This window comes from Cottoperca gobio, chromosome 4 (genome assembly GCF_900634415.1).
Source record: "Cottoperca gobio chromosome 4, fCotGob3.1, whole genome shotgun sequence".
In the NCBI taxonomy this organism is placed as follows: Eukaryota; Metazoa; Chordata; class Actinopteri; order Perciformes; family Bovichtidae; genus Cottoperca; species Cottoperca gobio.
Genome location: NC_041358.1, coordinates 16,370,971 through 16,397,623, shown reverse-complemented (window position 1 = coordinate 16,397,623; position 26,653 = coordinate 16,370,971). Strand labels below are relative to the sequence as shown.

Genomic DNA, 26,653 nt, shown 5'->3' with positions numbered 1-26,653 from the left:
CAGTTAAATCACTAGAACATATGTTCTCACCAAAGAGAAGATTTTTAAATAATCCACAACAATGGAGGTAAATGGAATTATTTTTGTTTTGTTAAAATGTATATATCCATTGGGTCTCTTTGGAAATAGTTACTTTTGAAGATTACTATTGATTAGTGAGATATAGTTACATGCTTACACAGGCTTCACATGTAACCGTGTGGGCCTAAAAATACATCCAGAAGAGCAGGAAAGAGATACCAGCACCTCACAATAGATTCATTAAAAGAAGAAACATGTAAGAAAAAGTATATTACTGATAAAAACTTCACTATATTTGAAGTAACTGTGGAATATTTCTCTTCTTTAGTTTCTCTTTCAGATTCACCTCTTGTGGTCGACTTTAAAGACACTACAGGTAAGATTTGTTGATACAACACGATCAAAGCAGTGGCAATGTTGAGCAAAATTCAGCAAATCCAGCAGCTTATCACTGCCACTGTTTCTAAGCACTCTTAGTTTTAAACAGCAGAATATTCAGGAAGAAAAGGCAGCAACATTAGGCTGCTTTGTTCTTTCATAAGGCTGGATTTGGGAGGTTCGGGGTTGGATTTTCCATGAAAGCTGTAAATTCCTTTCCAGCGGGATGTTAAATTACATTTTCATTAGAGCAGAGAGGACAAGAATTGTGTTTGAAATGGTAAGCAGGGCTTCTGTGGCTGCAATGTTGTTTTGTAGCCTGGAAAAACATGAAACTGAAAAATCATCTTTGTGGTGGAACCATTAAATCCAGAGACTGGACTACACAAACATTTATAACATCTTTGGATTTCAAGACAACTAGAAATTAATGTTTTCTGGCAATTAGGGTCACAGCAGTTGCTTTCTCATTCAGCTGATGCCACCTGAATTTCAGGTGACCACAATGAAATGACCACAGTTTGTAATGTTCAAAGTATACTGTATGATGTTCAAAGTTTACAGTTGTAGATTATTTAAAAATCCATCTGTTAGAACTATTTGTTATTTTTTTTTGCTCCAGCAATGTGTTGTCATGGACTTGCCTTACGTCTGTCCCATTTCCAGTAATTATCAATTAATTGATAAAGAGTCCAAAAAATACCAGCCCAAAATTGCCACAACCCAGCATAACATACAAATTACACGTTTTTTACCAATGAACAGACCGAAATCCAAAGATATTAAATGTATTTGTTATAAAATTGTAAAAATAAAGCAGCAAATGCTCACATTGGAGAAACTGGAATTATAGAATGTTGGCATTTTAAGATGACAAATAATGATTAATCAAAATGACATATTAATTAACTATTCGAGTAACAACAAGCAACTTGTTATTTTGACATTAATCCATTTCAGTTTATATGTTCTAGCTCTAGACCTACCAACACCGGCTCCAATGACAGATAATTAGTTCATACAAGTGACCTGCGGACGGGTTTTAAAAGCTCATGAGTTGTCGGGGTTTTCTGCTCACTTGCTGACGGCACTGCATCCTGTGTCGATTTCTTAACCTTCCCTTTGTTTTGTTGTTTCGCCTTCGTTGGTGTCACAACTTTCTTTATACTGTAGGTTTGGCTATGATCCATCCTTAATGTGTTTAGTCCATTTCTGCCATGACACTTACCCAAACAATTCAACCATGTTTTTAACAAGCAAGTCTTTAGCTTACAAGGCTAAATTAAAACAGCAGCTGGTGTCTGCAGTAAAATAAAAGATAGACATATCATGATTCAGGCACTACTTAACGCGGCATCATTTACAATCCTTCTGAGGAGGGTTATTAAGATTGCATATACAAGCCCCCTTCATGAATCAATGAAGCTTTATTTAAAAACATGTATATACAGCCAGTTATTTCAAACATTGACATGGTGCACAATAGGTGGAAATGTGAGAGTCGTTGGCGATTAGAGTTCATCGCTCCGTCATCAACTAATTATTAGGGGGGGTAGAGATGCTGTGAGCAGACAGGAATACCCCTCTGATGGTGTCCAGACACTGGTGGTGGTGGAGGAATGGAAAAGGCCTGAAGATCTGCATGGCTGTGATGTAGAACAGGGTTTTCTGATGATGACATATCGTTTGCGACTGTGCTGGGGTAACCCTGCTGTGCTGCACATGGTGAAGCTAAGAATTGTACAACTATTTGAGATTGTGAGGCATTAGAAGTCTTTTTCTTGCAGACAGGCGACATCGCTTTCTGTTCTGCGAGGAGCCCTCTATGGCAGACGACGAGCTGTGTCCTGCTCTACAGCTGGGAGGGACGACCAGCCAATTACATCTTTTTCCCCTCTTAAGTCCATTAATCACCTCATTACAAAGGCCTCCCTTCCCTTAAAGGAGAGTTCTGTCCTGCTATAACACTTTATCACATTAGTGCTTAATTAAGAATTATGTCCTAGCATCTTGGTTTTAATTATGTGAATGCCCGGCTCCATTTGTAAAGTAACCATGTGGTGACACGCAGCAGCAGTCACCGCCACTGCAGGAAGGACAGGACGGGATAACACGCTGTGGCCTTTCGTTGAATAAATGAGTTTATCTTTAATGATGGAAGCACGGAGGGCAAAGCTTTCAGGCAACCGTGGCTTATTTGAAAGCGCGAAGTGGGGGGGGGTGTGAAGTATGTGTCATGTCACCTCAGTAGGCCTGATACTTATTTGGACTCACAGGCAAGAGTTTCATTTGGTGACATGAACTTCTGTGAGCTATTAGCACAATACAAGGACTGTTGCAAAGAGGGTGTTCATGGCTCCTTCCTCTTCCTCACACCAACATTTTTGTTTAGAAGAGAGGGAGCTGTTATTCACAGGGACGCTGATGAGACTGAGGGATCTTTGTCGAGAAGGTTTAGTCCTTCGACTTCTCCTGCTAAACTTTGTTTAAAGCAAGCAAAAAGTGCTCAGAAACTGATGGTTGGACATGAAAAAGTAACATTTAGACAAACAGTAAAACTTACAAAACTGCAAATAAAAGATAAGTATAAAATGGTAAAATAAATAAAACTTGAACACAACGATATGGAATAAAGAACTAGTTTACCTTAAAAATCTATGCTTCGCTCACATTATTGTAAGTACAGCGATAGTCAATGGCTGAATTTGAAAATAAATACAGTACGTCGCATCAGATTGATATGAGGATGTTAAAACAGACACTGGTTATGTGACTGGTGATTATGTTACATACAACAAAACGTCATTATCAATTTATACAACTTCCTTCAAGAAAAGAAGTCTGGTCATGTTGACCTTTTACCTTCCTATATGTCAATTCATCAATCAGCATAGACAAACATAGATTTGTTTTTGTTCCTTTGTTAAAATACATTCAAATCAATTTATTTAAATCCATATTCATGTCTCTAAATAACGTAGTAATGACTTATTGATTAGTTTCACCGGACAGATTGGAGCTGATGAGCTGACATATGAGGGTTACCACAAAGTTAAAGTCAGAGTTGCTCTTTACCAGAAACCAGCAGAAACGGTTGAATATTTGTTACTGTATCAGGATTTTTTCAGTTTTTATGCTGAATTTTTTTGTTTTGTTAGATATCTTTAGGTTCCTGTTTGAGCTGTTGTTTTTGTGCCAGAAACTGGGACTGTGTGTGGGACTTGACTAATTGCTGTCTGTTTTTAAAAGGTGGGAATCTGATGGGGACTAGTGACTGCCATCTGTAAACTAACAAGAATCCAACTCAAAGAGTGAGGACAATGTGTGGCAGCACTCTATTTCCACAGAGAAATGACTACACAGAGTTACTTAAAGTTCCTCCACATAAAATAATAATGTAGTTAGTTCTAGCTTATATAAAGCTCTCAGATGTTCCTCATGATGTAAATGTAGGATTCCTCTCAGGAAAAAAAAAAAAGAATAAGTTAGTGTAGTTTAGTTTAGGATGTTAGAATCAAACGTGAGAAAATCCTGACACTAAGAATGTGAAGTGAGTTTGCCGCAGAGAGGAGGAAGTGTTTTGTTACTTTCAATTAGCAAGAAAAATAAAAGGATCCTCACTGAACGGGGCTGAGGTTGGGGTGTCAGATTTGATAATGATCCAAGGGTTGACACAGGATGAGATGGAGAAGGATGGCTGATGAGTATGTCAGTGCAGAGAGGGGTGGTTTCTCCCAGAGTGCATTTCAGTCTATAGATGTTAAAGGAGGGACAGCCAATCAGATATGGTGAACTGTGATGTCTCCATTTACAGCTTCCACGCCGCCGGCTCATCATGTATTGCATCAGCTCTGCAGATGTACCTCTCTGCACAGATTGATGTTCATGGCGGCTTTGATAACACCTGGCAACAAATCGTAAATCGATTTGTGAATGGATCTGATGTTTCGTTTTGTGAAATGAGATCTGCCATTTGAAATAGATGTCACCTATGCTTTCAAAATGATTGATTTGCCCCTATTTTACACTGTTAATACATCAAACATGGTGTTAGCCTGATAAGTACTTTTCTGTGTGTGTGTGTGTGTGTGTGTGTGTGTGTGCGTGCGGGTGTGAAAAGGTAGATGAAGAGTAATCTTTCTTCTGAAATGAGATTGTGACACCTGCTAAAACTGAGAAATGGTGGTTAATTTTTACAGATAGAAACCCACTAAAGCCCTAGAACTTCTTAAACAGCGGGTCTTTAATGTTTTAGATATACTAAATAATGAATTAAATGATTGCTGCTACAACAGCATATAATTAGGTGTTAACACTTTTAACTACCTATGATATCTGTGAAATGTCTTGATTTAGTTATTGAGTAGGAGCAATTTAAGTAACACTGGCATTTATTGTTTTTTACGATAAATACTTTTTGAAGAAAGGAAACACCTAGAATTAAACAAGGTTGGCATTTCGCTATATTGCATACACAGTACACATACAGTATATCTCAAAAGTGAGTACACCCTTTAGATTTTTGCAAATATTCTGTTATATCCTTTCAGGGGATAACATTATCCTACTGAAACTTTGATATAACTTAAAGTAGTCAGTGTGCTGCTTGAATAACAGTATAGATGTATTGTCCTTTGAAAATTACTCAGTACACAGCTGTTAATGTCTAAACAGCTGGCAACAAAAGTGAGTACACCCCATAGTGAACATGTCTAAATTGTGCCCAAAGTGTCAATATTTTGTGTGACCACCATTGTTATCTAGCACTGCTTTAACCCTCCTGGGCATGGAATTCACCAGAGCTGCACAGGTTGCTTCTGGAATCTTCTTCCACTCCTCCACGACGACATCACGGAGCGCACGGATGTTGGACACCTTGCACTCCTCCACCTTCCTCTTGAGGATGCCCCACATGTGCTCAATTGGGTTTAGGTCTGGAGACATACTTGGCCAGTCCATCACCTTAACCTTCAGCTTCTTCAGCAAGGCCGTTGTCATCTTGGAGGTGTGTTTAGGGTCATTATCATGTTGGAAAACTGCCCTACGGCCCAGTTTCCGAAGAGAGGGGATCATGCTCTGCTGCAGGATGTCACAGTATATATTGGAATTCATGTGTCCCTCAATGAAATGCAGCTCCCCAGTGCCGGCAGCACTCATGCAGCCCCAGACCATGATGCTGCCACCACCATGCTTGACTGTAGGCAAAACACATTTGTCTTGGTACTCCTCACCAGGGTGCCGCCACACACGCCGGACACCATCTGACCCAAACAGGTTTATTTTGGTCTCATCAGACCACAGGACATGGTTCCAGTAACTCATGTTCTTGGATTCATTGTCTTCAGCAAACTGTTTGCGGGCTTTCTTATGCATCGGTTTCAGAAGGGGCTTCTGTCTGGGGCGACGGCCATACAAACCGATTTGATGCAGTGTGCGGCGTATGGTCTGGGCACTGACAGGCTGACATCCCACTTCTGCAACCTCTGCAGCAATGCTGGAAGCACTCGCACGTCTATTTTTGGAAACCAACCTCTGGATATGACGCTGAGCACGTGGACTCAACTTCTTTGGTCGACCCTGGCGAGGCCTGTTCCGAGTGGAACCTGTCCTGGAAAACCGCTGTATGATCTTAGCCACTGTGCTGCAACTCATTTTCATGGTGTTGGCAATCTTCTTATAGCCAAGGCCATCTTTGTGAAGCGCAATAATCCTTTTTTTCAGCCGCTCAGAGAGTTCCTTGCCATGAGGTGCCATGTTGTCCAGCATTCAGAGAGAATTGTGCCCAAAACACCAAATTTAACAGCCCTGCTTATCATTTACACCTGAATCCTTGTAACACTAACGAGTCACATGACACCAGGGCGGGAAAACAACATCATTGGGCACAATTAGGACATGTTCACTATGGGGTGTACTCACTTTTGTTGCCAGCTGTTTAGACATTAACAGCTGTGTACTGAGTAATTTTCAAAGGACAATAAATCTATACTGTTATTCAAGCAGCACACTGACTACTTTAAGTTATATCAAAGTTTCAGTAGGATAATGTTATCCCCTGAAAGGATATAACAGAATATTTGCAAAAATCTAAAGGGTGTACTCACTTTTGAGATATACTGTATATGTTATGCACAAAAAAAACTTAAAAGAGTGATCCTCCTACTTGGAAGTGGAAGTAACGGATTACATTTACTCATTACTTTCACAAAGTTTTGTGTACTTGAGTATTTATTATTTATCTGAAATTGTACTTTTACTTATATGTTGTCATGAATTGTGTTTTGCCACATTTCAAGCAATATAGGCTAATAAAGAGTTAAGTTCCTATGGGCTATGCTAATACTTTGCATACCTCATCATTGTTAAGAACATTTTTAAAGTTCCATCCAAAGTGAACCAAATCAAACACACCCATGATGTCTCCTGACCTACAGGTACAGGTGCATGCTTGGTGTGGCTACATGCTAAATGTTTAAATACTGGTGGATCCTCCAGGAGAGTGTTCTGCTGTTTGTGAAAATAATCCCTGTTGTATCTGCAGAGCCTCATTCAGCTCAGCTCTGTTTGAAAATGTTTAGGGGTACAGTGTACAGAGAGGTTGAGTGTACTGGTTATATTATGCTTTGGGAAGAGACAAGCAGAGAAGTTGAACATTAAGCAGATTGAGGATTTGGCTGTTGAGACCGGTGAGTGCAACAACAAGCTTGCTGTTGTTGTAACTCTCTCTTCAGAGGAGTATGTAATGTTGCTAGGCACTACACATTGTGCAAAAGCTGTGCAGCTCTTATCTCTGTGTTGTTGTTGCCTTGCTGGTGTTTTATTCTGCTGATGAAGTGTCAGGTTATATAATTTCTGTTGCCTAATGATGCTTGATGCACCTGCCGCAGAATCCATAGCTGTTTTATTGTCAATCATTTGTGTTTAATTGTCTGAGTTTTGTCATTTTGTCTGTTTAAATTAGGTTAATTCTGAGGAAGGCAGTGGTATAAGTGGCAATCAGTTGTATGAACAGGTTGCAAAGGGTTTTCTATTGAAAAGGAATATATTGTTTGTTTGGACATGAGGGCTCTGCTGGTGTGATGTGTATACATTGACATGTACAGCCTAAATGTGTAGTTTATTAGGTCATATAACATCATCATTAAGTACAATTGTTTCTCTATGATGTTACATGTGATGCTCTTAGCATTGTTTGTGTATTCTTTATTTGGATGCTTGGTTCACACATGCTGCTGTGTAATGCAGTACACAATAACAGAGGAAGCTTTCACGTCCGGGGCGATCTAAATGCCATTTTAGTCTAGTCCTCATCAAAACTAACTGAAATGACAGTTTAGGCAATCACCACAATCACGACACAATGCTAAGCTGCAAGAAACATCATAATTAAAAAGAAACCTCAGTTTGTTCATCTATGAATACAATGAGCCTGTTTTATTTATAGTAACAAAATGATTTAGCATGTAAAGAAAACTGAGCAAAGCAGTTGAAAGTGGGCTTTCTGTATCATGTGCATGTCTGTTTGGAAAGAAACTCTTAAAACATTCATGTTATTTCAGGGATTTACTAGATACACTATTCTGTATATACTTTTGATGTAAGATAAAATCACTGGACAGTATGGTGAACTGACTGTATTATAGTTTAAGATTGACATTTTCCTGCTGTATTCGAGTGTATAAAAAGTGTATGAAAAGCTTATAACCTTGAACTATTCTTTTGAGGGATCTTTCAAAAAAGACTCCGTTTTTCTTGTATTATGGGTTCCTGGCAGCTGTTAGACTTATAGCTGAGTTTGTGCTGAAAAGGATACTATGCATGTGAGGTAAGGAAAAGTTTAAAAGACAAGAAAAATAAATGTATGGAAAGTTAGTAAATAGGAACTAAAGCTGGACTCCAGAGGGTTAAATACTTACCTTGAACCAAAGTGTGCAGATTCTTCCTATTTTCCTCTTTCCCCACAACCCTTCAGAACTCTTGTTCTATGGTGGCTTCCTGATGCCTCACCTTGAGCCAGCTGTGCTCTCTGTGCATAATTACCATCAGCTTTGCAATCACACACCTCCTGGCCTCCTCTCTGCATGCACTGAGATGCTCAACACCCCCTCACTGCAGATCCCAACAGGAAATAGCTGTCATTATGCAGGTGAGACGCGCCACGCAGCAGGGTTCAATCTGCCGTGCACTCGCGCATGATGAACTGAAGCTTTTACCTGAAGTTGAATGACTTTTAACTCTTCTGCAGAAATGTTCCGTTATAACCTCTAACAGTTTTTTAGTTTTCCTCTCTGTCAGCAAAATATGTCATTTTTAGACTGAAATCTAACAGAGACTTAAACCATATCCTAATTTGTAGGTTTAAAATAATCTTTTTAGTTTTGACAGTGACTTCTAGCTCACATTGTAGCCACAGGATTAACGTTATGCTTAGGGTTCAAAGAACTTCAAAGGAGATCATTTAATGAAAGGAAAAAGTAAGAGATATGATGCAGATTTCCACCAAAATGATCTGTTTTATATTCATAAAAAAGCTATGAGGTCCATTGGCCCCACAGCAACTGATAATTAAAAACACTATAATAGTGTAAGAGTTTGTTGCACCCAATAATGAATGCAGTGTGGAAAAACTTGAAGTACAAACCTTAAGTTTCAACTGACCCGGTGTGATCATTTCACTCCATTTTGGGATGAACTGTGGCTTCAGGGTTGTTAGCATTGCTGAGATTATTATTTATTTATTAATTGTTGGATTTTGAGTGGAATTTGGTAGTACAAGTCTTCAGTTACAGTTAAACATATATTCTGTGTTTGATGTTAAGCAAACAGACAGGAGCGTCCATATAGCAGATGGAAGCTCTTGCTCAGGAACACTTCAGCACCGGCTGCTGGGGTAATGTAACTTTAATCAGAATCAGAATCAGAAATCCTTTATTAGTCCCACAACGGGGAAATTTACCTTGTTACAAAAAAAGTAAAGTAGCAATTAAATAGAATAAAATAGAGTAACAGTAGTATAAGTACAGAGTCGTTGATAACAAGTTGTTAAAGTGAATAATGCACATGACAGTGATAATTGCAGAAGTTATAGAAAGTGAATATAAATTCTGCAATTATCACTGTCGTGTGCATTATTCACTTTTTACAATGTTTGTCTTTTTACAATTTTAAGGTGGAGTCTGTGATTCTAATACAAGACACTTTTTAGCTATTCACGTTTCGCTAGCTGTCCGTTCTGTGTGTTCGCTGAAAGAAAGTCTGCTCTGCAAATGGGAAACAAACAAAGTGTATCAGACAAATCCGCTAGGGTTGTATAAAATGTCTTGTTTTTTTACATTCTGCCTTTATTGTAAAGCTTTGAATGTTTGTTAATAAAGATGTGTGCCTCCTTCGCGCTACAGCGAGCAGGAGAGTTTTTCTAGTCAGTGAAAATGTTGTTTTTGAAAGATTGAACGCCAACAAATATGGATTGAAGCAGAATATTTTGTCAGATAAAAAACACGTTGTGAATTTTGGAAGTGATTACATCTATCTTTTCTCAATAACATATTTCAGAGACAAGGACGCGTTGAGAACTATTTGTTACATATCTGTTTCAGAGTTGAGGGGGCGTTCACCTACATTTTTCAGATCCGGAACTCGTGTTTTTGATCATTTTGACACAAGATGAACGCAGCACAAATGCCCTATCTCGCAATGTTAACAAAAGTGAAACATAATTTGTGTAATTTGTGAATCCACCCAAAGATTCGGATTCACTATGAACTTTAATGTGTTCTTCCTTGGCCCATGCTACACCCTTCTTCCAAGTTTCATGAAAATTGGGCCAGTAGTTTTTCTGTAATCCTGCTGACAAACAAACAGACAAACAAAGCCAACAGCATAACCTCCTTGACGAGGTATCAAAAAGTTACAAACAATATAAATATTTTAAAACAGGACATAACATGTCTAAGGTCTGCCATTGAAGATTTAGCCTCAGAAAATGGAAGTGACATTCTGATTTAAAGACCGCCTATAATCCCAGAGCCACAACATAAACCCTACTTCACAATCCGGTGTTGTGGATGTTGATGAAAGTTGATAATAAACATGATTGGATCGCTGGATGATTTTTCTCTCTGAAACTTCACAGACAAATCTGGTAAGAAACACACAGACAAACAAAAATTACCCAAATGCGCATTTGAAAAATAAATCCATTTAGAGGCTGCAGAGCAGACGCAGTAAAATTATGTTGTGACTTGCCTGCAAAGTAAAAATGATGAGCGTCCTTGTTCCGCAAGCTCTGCAGTTAAGAGTTTCACAAACGAATAAATAACAGCAGCAGGGCCGGGCTCTGCTGCAGTAAAATCTCTCCCTTCAAGTGTAATTAAAAAAACTACTAAGGAATGAATTAAAGGCTCCCAGTTGCATTGATAACCCTGACGTGGCAACAAGCGAGGTTTTTAGCAGGCTCCTAATGGGCCTGCTAAAAGGCCCTTTAATATGTTTTCTCCTGTAAATGATCAAAACTCCTTTTCAGTAACCTCAATAATGATCTTTATCAGGGAGTGAAATAGAAAATGTTCACAAAGGATGAAAGGAAAGAAAACACCACAGGCGACGGCACTTGGATGGGCTAAAGGCTAATTGTGTCTGAAATGAGATTTTAAGCGGCTGAATTAGCAGAGTGTGCAGCGCATGGCGGCTGAGAAATGGATGTAAAATGGAGGGAAAATAAGCGCAGGTCACATACAGATAAGCATGCCAGCTCTCCGAGAGTCTGGCTCTGTGTTTGTTCAGCTCTTTAAACCGCACAGGACGCCGTCTGGTGATTAATTAGGCTGGTTTAGAAGAGCAAACCCTGTCATTACTTAGTGTATTCATCTCTCGTTTCAGTCATTTAGACCCTCTCCGCTGCAGAGCAGCGTACAGTCACTCACAGAATAAGATTGAATTCATACATCAGCAAATAAAAGTCACTGCAGCCTGACAACAGATGGAACAAAAATATTCCCTAAAATGATTGTGTAGGGTAAAGAAGTGCAATGAAAAGAAGTATTACAACAAGACAGGAGTGTTTTAGTGTGAGGGGGGAGGTACAAGTGAAGATGTCATAGAGCCTCCTTCACAGATGAGTTTCCAGGTCACTTGTGAAAAGAAGGAGTAATGCGAGTATTTAAATGATGGAGGGAGAGAAAGGAGACGAGCTTGAGATGTGGAGAACAGTGTTTATTGCACAAGTAAGGGACTAAATATGATGTAGCATCTCCAGCTGTGCACTCAGCTCTGTCAGCGTCTGTGGTAGGCATGCAAATACGGGGTGATGGATGTATCTGGTCTCGTCTAAAGGGAACATGGCAAAGAGAGGTGGGAGGGGGGGGCTGTGGTCGCTCGAAGACTAATGGGCCGATTAAGAGCTTCAAGGAGGCGGCCATTTATTTGTCGTGTGTGACTGGATGAAGATTCACTTCATTAATAAGGCCCGGCACTTACCAACATTGGTTTTTTTTTCTTGCTCTCCAACAAGCCTCTCTCCTCTTCAGTTTTTTTTGTGTCTGGAGCAAGAGAAAACAAATGGAGGCTTGTGAGACAGAAAAACAGCAGCAGAGCAAAAATAACTGCATCACAAAATCCAGACATTCAAGACAAACAATTTACTTTTTACAGTGATGATTGATCAAACTGCGAACACTTTAAGATGACAACATATAATCAGACAATGAATTTGAATGGAACAATGTGTTCGGTGATTGGAAAGATGCAAAGTAAAGCCACTTGCCTATATATTACTTTCAATTGTCTGAGAATCCCTGAGCATCTTGGCGACAATTTATGGAGCACTTCCTGTAAATAGTAAACACCCAAACTATCCATTATAATCCATCATCATCTTCTTACTGCAACCCTTTTAGTGGCATGTAGCCTGCAAGCTTATAAAACATGCAAACAATAGCTAATCAAACAACATAACAACTATCTAAAGGGGAAATACAAATGATAAAAAAAAAAGTTGTGTTAAAAACATCACACTGAAACCAATGTACGCCTCAACTGAAAGTTTTATTTTTGTTGTTTTTTGAGTATTTGGTATTCATGTTTCTAAGGATTGTTTCTTTCATTCAAGTGACATTCATTCAGTAAAGTGACACGAGACAGCTAAAACCAAATGTGCATCATAAAATAAGTAGTATTTTTAGTATTTGGATATGTTGGTTGTGTTGTTCACACCACTTTTAGTTGTAGTTTGCAAATGTAACTTTGTAGTTTTTTAGTTTGTACTTCATATATGTGTTCACGGTTGCTTGAATTCGATCCCACTTTTCCATCTTCTTGCTTTTTCCGGGTGCTTTCACACTAGAAAAAACTCCAACAGTGTAGAGAGAGTGTGAAACATTTCCTCACTGGATAAATGGCAAAGTGAAGAGAACTTAAAGCACCAGTGGTATGTAGCGGTGTGGTTGCAGATTGCAACTAATTAAATGACCCTCCGCTAACCCCTCCATTAACCAAGCAGAAACATCCAGGGCTGAGCAGTGAAGCCTATGTCTTGTCCAACCAAGAAACAAGAACGTATATGTCTATATGTATAAATCACAGTTAACATGAATGAAACACTCACCTCAGGGTGCTCATCAACACATCTGTCTCATTTCTGAAAACTATTTGTAGTGGCTGGAGCAGTTCCCAGCACATGCCCCTAATAGTGAAAAATGAATATGCTCTTGCTGTTCTATCATTTCTGCTAGATAAATGAACGAACATACAAACCTGCTGCGTCAACAACAGTGGAGCAATGGAACAGCTTATATCCAGCACAGCCACCAGACATAGTTTATCAATGCAGTTACGTCAAATGAAAGTCTGCCATGTCTGGAGAAGTTCCTCCAACTTCTCAGACCAATCTCCTTGAAACACGGGGCACTGAGCTGCACTAAGTCGTTATGGTAATACTGCTTCAGCGATGTGATTTAATAGGCAGAACTGTAATAAAAGCTTAAGGCTATAATGAAGCCTGTCATATCAACCAGCTTGTCAACATAATTGCCACTTCCATCTGCAATTAGATCCCACTGCATTCAATGATTTCCATTTACATGTCAGCCATTCAGCTGTCTGATCATCGTCCTCAATGACATTTTGGTGGAGACAGACTCACACTAGTAATGAACTTTGAACTTACTCCGCAGCCACAAGGACACATGCTGCTGTAATGTCCTCATAGTTATTTTGTTTTGATATTATTAACATACTGAAAGTTTCCTGTTCTTTTCCCCAAACCGTAGTTGGACCAGCCTAAACCTTTTCCTTTAGGAGATGTCTTCCTCATTTTTCTCCTCAGTTTTACCCCTGGCTGGGTTCAACTGAATAAAGAAATCAAACTCTGGAGTTGTTAAAGTAATTGCCAAGCTGGCACATCCCCAGTTCCTCTGCAAAGACACACCAGGCACTTCAGAATGTTAATGGCGAACCTGATCCAGTGAGGGAAATGCAGAGAGAGAGAGAGAGAGAGAGAGAGAGACACACACACACACACACACACACACACACACAGACAGATAGATTTCTTGTTCTTCCAGTGACCTTCTCTCTCTCCACAATCTGTCCTCTTCTTGTTGGGCTTCTTCCAAATTTAGAGGCTCTTAACACTGAAGATTCAAAGTGAATCCTGTTAGTGTCAGGACACGAAGGAAGAATGTCCTGCTGCTCTTAAAAACAGCTCTCACTTATCCCATTGGGCTGGTTAGAGGTGTATTTTTATCCCGTGGAGAATGTGACGTAATTTTCTTTTCCAATGGATTCAGCAATCTAAAACAATGGTAAAAACACATTTTGGTGTCAAGCCATCAGAATCAAGCAAGCAAGGCTGTCCAACATTTTGTATCAGTATTATTCAAACTACTTCTTCTATGATGGATTTGTCATAGCAGAAATAAAAGTGACCTACAACTAATTTCTCTTGACTGGATTAAACATTTTTTAGTGGAGTCTTAGAATACTGTTTACTGATACCACAGATGAAAACAAATGCCATAAGGACTTTTATATTTACATTTATATTGCAATGTGTGATTTATAATCATTTCTGAATCATCACACTGCCACCATTGCCTGCAAATGTCTTTTAACAAACGGGCCAACGCACGGAGTAAAACATTGCAGTTCAAAGGCATGCCAACCTGTGAGGACATCTTGAAACCCATAGCAAGCTGAGGGTGTGTTCAGGGGAAGTACTTACTGTAATTATTCCTGCTATTCTAAAGCTGCTGTAGTCACTATTTTAATTTTAATGGATCAAATTACTACATGTTAAAGGTCATACGACGTGCCAACATTGAATTAACATCCAACTCTGCAGTTCCCCTGAGCCTTTTAGCACCTTTCAGCTCATTGTTTTGGTTTTCAGGCTGCACCTTTACCGTTTCGGTTCATTTGCTCTCATCAGTATCATTTATACAATACACAAACAGAACTAAAAAGAGAATAAATATTGGGCTTGGTGTCAAGAAACACGACCCCAAACTCCAAATGAATGCTAATGTTGCTGTGGATCTGCTGAATGTGTAAATAAGCAAAGGTTTAAACTTAAAAGATATGTCAGTGTTGTGTTTACGGCTTGTTTCTGCTTTCCCCGACTCGTCAAAAGCATTACCATCATTTGTCAGGATTTGTAATAAATAAATACAAATCATTTAAGATTTTACTTGACTGTCTGAGTGACCTTTTACTTTCCCATGTGTACTGGTGCAAAGCAAAAGATAAAAATTAATACCGCTACATGACAATTATAGTGAGTCGTGAGGCAGAAATGTAAAAATCCCACCCCTAAAACACAAGAAAGCAAATGCTTACGTAAATAATAGTTAATATAATTCTTAATATAAGTATGGTTATTTCACAGAGTAATTTATTCAGTTTCCAAAAATATAAAATGTAGAATGTATTTGAAGGGAGTTTCAGCTGGGTGGTGGTTCCTGCTCATTATAAAATCTAAAAATAACTTGTGTGACAAGCCCAGCAATGAAGCACAAAAGCATACTTCCCTACTGTGGGATAATTGAGCAAATCCCAAATTCTTGCCAGCGAGCAATAAACAGCAGTGCTGCTATTTGCACTGACAATTATTGAAAATACACTTAAAATCTTTGTCTGATGAGGAGGCGGAGGATCATGAATGAAAAAGGCGATTACACGCCAGAGACCTGAGGCAACCTTGGTGGCCTTAAATTAATCAATCATTAGGAATCATGAATAAATAAATAATAAATATATAATATATATAATATATATATATATTCTAAAATAAAGTTTCAAGTGCTGTTTTGTCTCAACGTTGACCATAAGACTTCAAATCAATTCTGGTAATTTGTATTTCTAATTGACAAACAATGAGACAACTAATTTCTCTTAACAAGATTTAAACATTTTGTTGGGATTTTTAGAATACCGTTCACCGATACCAATGTCCACAAATGTTGGTCATCATGAGACATTTTTCTAAATCCATGGCCCTTTGGAAAGTAAGCCTCGTTATTTTTTTAAGTGTTATTCCTCGAGTAGAAGTTAACAAGTGCGTTATTTATAAATGTCACACGCCACTCCATTTCTGCTAATGGATCTCCTTAAATACTATAATATTATATATAGATACGATTGACCCCTCTCTCATTTGTGTCCATTGAATATGAGTCCAACCAGGAGACAGCTAGCTTAGCATCAAGACTCAAAGTCTCAAGACTCAAAGCCTCAAGACTCAAATTGTTCTGCACACAACTCCCCGTAAAAGCACAACTTGTATTTTATTACGACAAGTTAACTAGTGAGCATCACAAGTGCTGCTATAGGATTATTTGTATCTTTGGACAGAGCCAATAGTTTGTAATGCTATACCAACAAATCACCCCTCAAATATCTTTGCTTATATTAGGTCATGATACAGCTTAATTTGATTTACAGGATTATTACATCATTGTGATAAAGCATCGTGATGCGTTATTTAATTTGAGATTTGCCTAAACTAGATATTCCTTCCCAACTACTGAGAAATTTTCAGAAAATTACAAAGCAAACCACCCTCTTTGTTACATGTGATAATCCAAAGGTAGATAATGAGGGGACATTATATTACAGAAACTACTCTTTAAATCTCCGGGCTGCTGAACACAAAACACAAAAGAGCTGGCGACTAGCAACCCACTTTAATACCCATGAAATAAAATTTTCTTGATGGATACAGGAACACATTTGTGTCCCAACATTTCCATTGTGAAGACAGACAAAAGAAAAGGATAAGAAAGGTATATGTGCGACATTTACACATTTTGATTCACAATAATACACAAGGCCTGCAGTATGTACAATGTGACAGTGTTGGGAAAGTCAATCCATCAGTAGTTTAACTGTCTCTGAAGCACCTCTGGAGCAAAACATGGCCATATCATTGAAAACAAAAGTTGTATTTACCAGTACAAACTGAGAAATATGTGTGAAAGTGTCAAAAATAAACTCATTAATATTTAAGATCGGCCAAGTTTGTGAATTGAAATTAGAAAATGAACAAACAAAGCATACAGTAATATATAAAAAAAAAAAAGCCACAATTAATATACATTGATTTATACATACAATTTAAACCAAGAATGGTACAACATATTTCCAGATTTTAGGGTTCCTACATATAAATACTTTCCTTTTTCTAAATATCAGACATTTCCCAGACTTTCCACCTTTAAATTGACTTCATAGTTTTGCCAGATCATGTGCCAATAGGAGAAAGAAGACAAAGAAACTTATTATAGTGGACGAACAATAGCAAAAATAAGCAGCGGGTATTCATGTGCCAATCATGACGGATGAGGAAGTTCCTGGCTGTTCTGTACTTCCTTAACTGTGAAAACTAAATTCATTTTCCACATGTAGGAACCCTGAGACAGTTTTGGGTGAGAAAAGTGGAGCTGCCAAATGACAGTTGGAATGATGTCACTACATAAAAGTCTCATCTGTTAACTACCGTGACACATCTTCACAAAAATTCAATGCATCCTGCAAGCAAAGCTACCAGTGTTTGCATTGAACATGTTTATTTCATTACAAATAATTAATTCAATATTTTACCAAAGACATTTAAATACTGAGTTTCCCTTACAATATTTTTTTTTTTTTTCTTTTTGCCCTATTTCCCCTCCCCCGTTTACCTCTTGCAACCCGACAACAAAACACCTTACTGAGAATATCCGGCAGATGGACAATGTGACACTTTATTTCCACCCAAGAGTTTCTGGCTAGTTGAAAAATAGAAATTTTGTTGCTGGTTGTTTGATTTAAAAAAGAAAAGAAAGAAGAAGTGAAGTCCACCGGGGGCCTCAATGCTGAGAGGCCGTCATAGTAATTAGCTTCCTGTACAAAAGAAAAAGGGAGTGTGCCGTCATTGAATCAATGCAACGAGGTATGGAGTTGATACCACCAAGAGACGTATTCATATTAAGATGGAGAAAAGCACAGCAGCTGACCAAAAACAGGGAAAAAAAGAAAGAAAGGCCTAAAACATAACAAATAATAATAATAATAATAATAATAATAATAATAATGTTAGAAGAAAAAATAGCCTTCTTTAGGCGCTGCTTCAGAGCAAGCTAAAGCACCACTGCAAATACATTAACTCAAAAAAATAGAAAAGTAGCATGCATTAAAAGAGTGCTTCTGTGTCTTTTTCGCTCCCGTCCTGAGCTCTCTGCGCCGGTGGAGGAAATGTTTTTGTCCATTAATACAGCACTCAGTAGAATCCACCTCAATTAGCTTACTTCCTATTGGCTCAGCTTCCACTTGCCGAGTAATAATAAAGTGGAGGCGGTTTTCAATACAGCGGTCCAGGGCTACTGTCCTGAGGGAAATGAGAGTTGAGGAGGCTCTCCATGTAGGAAACGTCGACTGAAAAAGGAGTCGACTGCGGCGTCAGCATGGGGTCCGAGGCCAGGGTCGACTCCGTTAGAGCATCAGTGAGGGCGACGCGCGTGTCCATTGGGGTCTCTGCATCCATTTGAATACCATTGATTGGGGTAAGGGCATCATGTAGGGACGAGGTGGGATGGGAAAGAGGTTGTGAGGTCGGCGATGTACGAATACTGAGATGTTCAGCTGCTGGTTCTGCTCTTGGTGGTGCTCTTGGTGGTGCTCTTGGTGCTGGTGGTGCTACCAGGGCTGTAGTTAGGGGGCAGGCGGGTGTATTGGTTGTCTCCATGTGTCTTTCAGCAGGCGGGGCTGAGCCTGCTGGCAGGCAGCGGCGTTTGGCCGCTTGGGCTTCATCTGCTGATGAAACCTCCTCCTGTGGTACAGGTATGGCCTGAAAACAGACAGGGTACAGACTTAGAAACTGCACTACATTTACTCTTTGACATTTTATTTGAGTGTCCGAATCACATTTACATAATTGTATTAATTGCATAAATTTCTTTAATGTTTTTATGTATCTGCTATATAGTGCCCTTAAACATTTTTAGCAGTTGTTTTGTGATTTAGTGGAATTAGTTTTTCTGAGCAGTGTACTGCTAACCAAGCTACCAAACTAGCATCCTGAGGGCCATGTGTTGCACAATACAAGTACACAGTCACAGTACATTTCCTGTTGGAGTGACTCATGTATTTTTCTCTCTTTACCTTTACTCTTGTGTTTGGACTCACAAAAGCAGAGACTGTCTTCTTGTTACTGCACCAATTAATTTTTACAATATGATTTGTATAAATGCGTGTATGGTATCTGATCTTCTGATTTGTAACCCCTTTCATTTATGCGTTTGGTAAATACCGTTTTGCCAGTTACATAATTGCTTCCAGTAAAAACTTAAAAAGGCCAACTGTTGCCTTCAAAATGTGTTGGAAGTACGTTTAGCTCAATGCGTCGCTGTACGCCTACACAAATGGTTAGTAACACTTTGGTGCTTACTGACAGTTGGGAAAGGAAAAGCCAGTCCACGGTTTGATGAGTCAAAACCAAACAAAAGATATCGGCTACTGTGAGTTTATCAGATCTGAATCACCAAAAATATTTGTTTGATTTATTTGTATTTTTATCTCAAGTTCAGAATCCATTATTATTATTATCAGCATTATTTATGTAGTGTCGCTTGACGAGAAATTAAATTGGATTTTGGACTACTGTCCGGACAAATCAAGTCATTGGAACACAGCCTTACGCTACTAGACTGAATAATTCATCAATTGATTGAAAGCTACATTATAATAATAATAATAATAATAATAATAATAATAATAATAATAATAATAATAATAATAATTCCCGTCTTTGAAACAAACATCTGATATGATTAGGCAATATTAATATTAGCATTTTGTGACAACAAATAGTCGATAAGAAACACATCCATGTCAGCTGGCATGAATTTCTTCAAAGCTAGAGTTCATGATCTGTCTTACTTAATCATCCAGTGGAAGAATATTGAATTATTTATTCATACAATCTGTGAAATCTGTGCAAAGTGTCTCCAAAATTGATTAGGACTTCAAAGCGCGACTGAGTATTTTTCTGACAAATATTCACAGAAAGCCATCAGAATCAGCCAGATATTTATTAAAACCAACAGCCTACACATTTAGTCAGACAAACACGCCTTCATCCTCTGTGGGCTGCGTCGTTTTGTGTGAATAAATAGTTAAAATATCTAATAAAACAACCAAGCAAAAATATCTAATAAAGTGTTTTCTTCTTATATAGTGCGTGTGTGCGTGTGCGTAGACTAATTTCAGTAACATACTCACCAGTCTTGCTCGGACCCTCTTCGGCAGTTCCTGCTCCAGCTGATGGATCTCCGAGTGTTTCAGTATCAGCTGACTCTGGTCCTGAAACTCAACCTGGGCAGATATAATGAAACAATGGATTAAGAAACTAAAATGTCCAACTGGTTTGTCTGGTTTGAGAGTATAGAGCACACCTGAGCAGTGGGCACACATGGAGAAGAATAAAAATATATAATATCCAAATACACTAAACTACGACCAACAGCAAATCACTAAAAGGCTACAAGTGCAGGGAACTACATCGTTTGCATGGCAGAGGCTACATCGTAGTGGGTAGAGTAGCAGGGTGGCTTAGCGAGCCAAAATACAAACTTGTACCCAGAAAGTCACAGATGGGATCATCTCAGCCGTAACAAATGGTTCCATCAACAACCACCAAAATGTCCTTGACCGTGGCACTGAACCCTGAAGCTGCTCGCTGACTGGACGAGAGCATCATCAAAGCGTTTTAAATGTTAAAAAAAAAAGGGGGGGGGGGAGGGACTAGGTCAGTGTTAAGGCCCTGACATAGTGACCAGCTAGAGGCTTGTTTTGAATTGATTGCAACTGCGCTCCTCATTTCTAACAGGACTCTCAGCACTGCAGCCAGCTACACAGGGACAGGAGGGGAGCGGAGTAAGGTGCAACACTGATTTACTTTCTGAAGAAGAGGAACTCATTGGGGAAAAACAGACACAAGAAACTATTTTGTGCATCGGCAGATCTACCATCTGTGGAAGCAAGAACGAGAAACTAAATAAATAAACAAACGTGTTCTTCTAAGCTCAACTGCATACTGAATGAAAACAAAAAACACTCTGGACAGCCGGTTCAATATTTTACACATTAAAAGTGTTCAACAGATGTTTTTACACAGAGAAACAGACAGGGTTCAACAGCTTTTCAGCAACTGATATTTCAATTATGAAGAAGGTTCCATAAAAAAAACTGAACTCTGTTCTGTATGCGTGTCAGAAAACACTTACATATGTGCTCACAAATCCAGCGTCACAGCAACATGTAAGATTATTAGTCTGCTAATGCATTCCTGCATCTATTTATGTAAGTGACTTTCAAGATGGCCTCCCCTGACACCAGTCCTAGAATCCCCTTTTTTCAATTCTGCATTTTCCACTCAGTAAACACTCTGCATATTTTTGCTCTATAAATTCCCCAGCATGCACCAGTGATGCCAAATACCTCCACTTTATGTTTTAATGCCACACTGTATCAAATTGCTCCGCCGCGATCTACAAGGGCAGCCAAGCTTTTTCACACTTTGAGAAATACAGAACAGGAACACAGAGGGCACCCCGTTACCAACAGTTCACAGGTTCAATCACTTCAGGTCACCTGTCAGAAGAGCATCCGATGAAATATGTAACTGATGTCGTTGCTCAGAGTACTCTCCGAACAATTTCTCTGCACCGCATCCTAGTAAAACTGTATTTAGAAATGTTTTTTAGGGCTGGATTTTACATGGAAAGGTTCATACATTTACACACATTGCTAAGAGACTTTTAAACCGCAGTGGCTCAGGAATGGGATTGTTTTCCGTTTCCCTTTTTAAACATACATTTACTTATCAATTTTGCGATTCACAAATTTAAAACTGTGATGCGATTTATATTTAAGTGGTGACTTTCCAGGCACAAATCTGACCCTAACCTGTAGTTTAGACTGGAGTTTTGATCACACTGTAAATGAGCAAGACTAATATCTAATATCTGTGTTTTTCCCCTCACCTGGTAGGACTTGTGGGTATGCGGTCTGACAAAAGAAGCGTTGACGACCTGACCCTCGGAAGTGCCGACCACAATCAACTCCCCGACCTCGGGAGGACCGGTACGCAGGCAGTCGTGACTCTGGAGGAGGAGGAGGAGGAGGAGGGAAAGAGAAACAGGATGTAGACAAAGAGGAAGAAGATGGAGTGGAATAGAGTATGTGGAGGAGATGGAGCGAAGAATGAAAGAAAAATTACAATTAAGAGAGCTGCATGGGTCATTTTACCAAAAACTTGTCTTTTACAATGCTGGTGAACAAGACAACAGAAAGATTCAATATACAGAATAAATAACTTTTTGTTCAACAAAGTTTGATTGAAGACTTTCCCCTTTGACCCATTTCAAACTGCTTGAAAGTTGCGTTACTTAGCAATACAAGAGGACTTGATATATTAATAGGATTTAATGTTATTCGCGTTAGGGTCGGTCCTTCTTGGATACCAATGCATGAAAATAAATAAAAAAAACTTTGCACATACAGTAGGTCCAGTACTATGGCAAATTTCCTCAACTGGCAATGTGGACCAACAGTCCTGATGGCGCTACAGCAACCGTTTCAAAACTTTGCAAATCCTTAACAAATATGTACTACCACTTTGCATGTTTCACCAAAGCGTAGGCCCCAGTGACCAGAAATGTTCCGATGCTTCAAACTGGCAGTACATCACTGTTTTTCTCAAAAACTGTAAAAGTAATTCAACCAATGTCCTTCAATAATTTTCCATCCAATCTTCTCTTCTCTTGAGACTGTCCTCCACAAACGATCCAGACAGATTTTCAGCATTATCAAATATTGAGCCCACAGTGCACTCTAAACTGTGCGCCTGCAAATTCTCTTAATACATCATCGACCATGAAATGAAAATGTTGCCTTTTCTTTCATGAACATTGGAGATGTATTGTAAATTTCAGAATTGCATCTCAAAAACACGACAGTATTTTAAATTCTATCCTCATGTAAACTATTGCAGTCAAAGGAAATGGAGCATCTTTAAAAACACATCGTCGTCATGGAGACATCTTTGTAAAAATAAAACACAGACATCTCTCGATAAAGTAAACACATTCTCAGAATATGGTCTTGATAACTGAATTTTTGACACTAGTTTGAAATCTGCCTTTAAAATGAACCCCTGCAGATGAAGTCATAGTGTGTAGCCATCATCTTGGTGTTGAAGTTTGTGAGTTCATGACCCAGATGATGCAGAATAAACATGCCAATGCCAAGATAAAGAAAAAGACATTTCATCCTCTTCCTTCCTCAAAATACTCGACAAACTGCTGCACAGAAGCTATGATTACAGTTACGATTGTTGCCGACTTGGCCGTGAGTCATTGAAAGGTTATTTGAATTAAGTCATTATATTTTCACTTGCATAGACACTCCAGCTATAAAGTATATAACAGTTGCTAGGATATTTCCTTCTCAATTTAAAAACAGGGAATTATATTTGTTCAAGTTATTTTTACGAGTGGCACACCGGTAGTTAACTACGCTGCGAGAGCACTCACTAATATGTTTTCTGGGTGCAGGTTGTCACAGTATGAGCCGTCGTCAAAGTTGACCTCGTAGAACGTCTGCGTCGCCATGCCGATGATGGTGCAGTGGTAGTACCAGCCGTCACTATTGCGTCCAATCACCTTCTGGCTGAGGTTCAGACCCTGCTGGCCTTTGAGCGCTGTCCGAGACTGGAGGGAGGGAAAACCCAGACGGAAGGTGTGAGGTAAAGACAGGATCAAACGCGTTTGGGTTCATTCAGCACATATTGTAATCAGCAGTCGTACAGAAGAGACTCCAGCTTAAATTAAACACGAAACAAGAGTGGTGTTAATAATACATATTCATATAGGGAGGGGCTTTAAAATACAGTGAAGGGAAGTGAAGTAATTGTGCTCTCAATGGTTTCTACAGTCAGATGCTTGTGATCCGTCCTTACTCTCACACAGTTCAAGAATAGTCTATTGCGTCAAAGCAGTGACTAAATACATTGTTGCTTTTTGTGACATTATGAAATGACTCCATGAACTGTAAGTTTCTTTTTTAAGCCAGCACAATCAAAAACACAAGGTTGTACCCACTTCACAGTGGCAATCCTTACAATTTCAGTTCTGCTTGATTTTGAATTTCTACTTGAGTGAAACAAAGGATTCGTGCTGAGAGTTTAGCAGTCTGGAGTCTTGTTGTTGAATTGTGTGCATAGTCCTATGCAGGTATGTCGCCTCAGACACCCAGTTTATAATACTGCATATGTATAATTATTGCAATACTTTAAAATCAGTAAATAGAGACTTAAAGAGATATTTAAATGAACGTCTTTGAGATTGCAGCAAGAAAAACAAAAAAAGACACAATGACAGACAAACTGAAATGTTGTGATACTTGTTCTGTTTTTGTTAGAATAAACCTACACAAGATCACATCTGACTATTTCGATTAGCACGTACCTTCGGTGGGACTCTTTTATGCCTGTGGCAGGTGACGGACACCACGTAGGGCCAGTCTGCTGGCGTCATGACTACTCCGGCGATTTGGGCGCAGGTGACGTGGAAGGAGGTGGCACAGTTGTCGTACGAGCACTGGATGCAGGCGCCGCGGTTCTGGTTGGCAGTCTTGCCATGGCAGTACACACACTTCTACAATGGAAACAGAAAACACAGTGGGGTTGAATTTCTTGCATTCTCTTTCAAACACATTCAAGGATCACAGAAATGTTATTATGATGTTATGGTTCAGACTGTTGCACATTACAAGGAACTACAGGTTTCTTTCAATGTAAGTGAATGTAAATGTAAAGAACGCCACAATTACAGATCCGTCTCCAAGGCACAACACGAGACGGAGACATCTCAGTCAGTGAACCTGCTGTTGCTATGGTGAAGATGTGATCACATTAGGGCTTTCGCAACAGGAATAACTGAGTCTTACTGAGGCCGTTATAAAATTCACAAGCACCATGAGAAAGTCAGAAAAGAGATGAATGGGATAATGACTTGTCTGCACAGAATGAGCATCAAAATGTTTCACAATCTCTGAAATCTCTTTACTTTTTCTTTATAAAATATTTTCACTCTTCTCGTCTGGCACAGACTCAAATGGCAGTAATTGTAGGGCATATTCTGAAACAGTGGTGGAGGAATCCTGAGTGTAACCATTCTCTCCTCTCTCACATCTTTGATTCTTTCTGGTACTCCAACAGGTTTCTACTCATTAAAAACATAATGGATGTGTTCAGCTTTGCACAGAACATGCATGTGCAGTCATCAGTGTCAGCGGCGTGGGGAGATTCTCATCCAGCCTCCACTGAAAATGTCAACACTTTCTTAAAAGAAGAACTTTTTAATAGCAGCTGCCTGAATTCTTTTTCTCCCTGCATCCTTTTTGGTGTCTTTCATCACTTGTTCAACTATTCTTGCATAAATCAAACAAGGAATTTGCTATTTCCCCATGGAGCACTTTCCTTTTTAAATCCCTTCATTCTATCCACACATCCTGAGTGTGAAATTACCAGCAGCCAACCAAATCTTTGCGTTTGGCTGAGAACATGGGTCTACTCTTCACTGAGACACTTTGATATGTGCCTACACACACACACCTCTTCAACATTCATTTTCAATTCTCTTTGAATCCTTCAAACCTCCATGTCTACTCCCTTTACCTTTATACTGGCCTTCCCCGTCCCTCATTTGTTCCTCAATTCAGTTGAAATGGAGAGAACAAGGTAGAGAGATGAAAAGCCAGGACGCAACAATCAAAGAGAATAACAGCATGAGAAGAAATGTGGCCTTTCAAACACAGTTATCTTCTCAATACACCAGGGTAGGTGTGCTTCAGAAACAGCATCTCCCTTCAAAATCCTCAGCTGATTTCTTAATAGATAAATGTTTTCTGTCGAGAAATACATTTGATAAGAGAAAAGTGAAGTTATATATGTTTAACTCTTCACACACAGACTATTTCCCCTTCCAGCTTAGACAGCTGAGGCATCTTATGTGACTGGTATCTTTCTGTGTACTTATTTTATTGCGATTATCCATCATCACACACGGTCTCTCTCTCTCTCTCTCTCTCTCTCTCTCTCTCTCTCTCTCTCTCTCTCTCTCTCTCTCATCCTTCCTTCTCCATCCTCCTTTTGACAAATCACACCGTGAGCATCTGTAGCGTGACGCACGGCTGATCAATAAAAAATAAAAATTCTTTATTAATGTGTCAATACTTCATTTTGTACTGTGTGTAGGGGAAAGCGGCTCTCAACAGAGCTGTGTTGCCTGATATTTCACAGGCTGGAATACTTTTCCCCAGACACAAGATGACGAGACACCAGAGCAGCATGACAAAAATCTAGCACCAAGTAACATTAGTTGTATTTAAATGTGTGTGTCTATACATCTCATTCCACCTTTATATGTACATTTAATCTCCAATTTAAAAAGTAGTAAGATTGTCAAAGAAACAACTTTGCTTATTTTCAACTTTTTACGTATTTAAGCGTGCATTTGTCTTCTTATAGAATAAAAAGCATTGCATGCCAATGCACACTAAATCTACCCTCTGAAGTAAACTCCAAAATAAAAACAGTTATAAGAACATATAATAACTGATAAAAACATTGTCAGTGTTTTGTTTTGTTTGTGTTTTGCATGTAACAGGAGAATGGACATGGAATAGTAAGTGGAAAACAGTTTTAAAGATCGTATGATGA

The 26,653-nt window shown here is 39.0% G+C and overlaps 1 protein-coding gene across 1 annotated transcript in view; it reads right to left on the bottom strand.

Moving 5' to 3' along the window:
* Positions 1-16,562: 16,562 nt before the first annotated feature.
* kdm4b (lysine (K)-specific demethylase 4B) overlaps positions 16,563-26,653 on the bottom strand; it is a 47,940-nt gene continuing 37,849 nt past the window's right edge. Inside the window, exons 18-22 of the mRNA XM_029429453.1 lie at positions 24,399-24,587; positions 23,466-23,642; positions 21,915-22,034; positions 20,152-20,244; positions 16,563-18,718 (exon numbers count right to left, since the gene is read on the bottom strand). Of these exons, the coding sequence (XP_029285313.1) occupies positions 18,233-18,718; positions 20,152-20,244; positions 21,915-22,034; positions 23,466-23,642; positions 24,399-24,587 (1,065 nt within the window). The 3' untranslated portion in view covers positions 16,563-18,232. The remainder of the gene's footprint in view (positions 18,719-20,151; positions 20,245-21,914; positions 22,035-23,465; positions 23,643-24,398; positions 24,588-26,653) is intronic.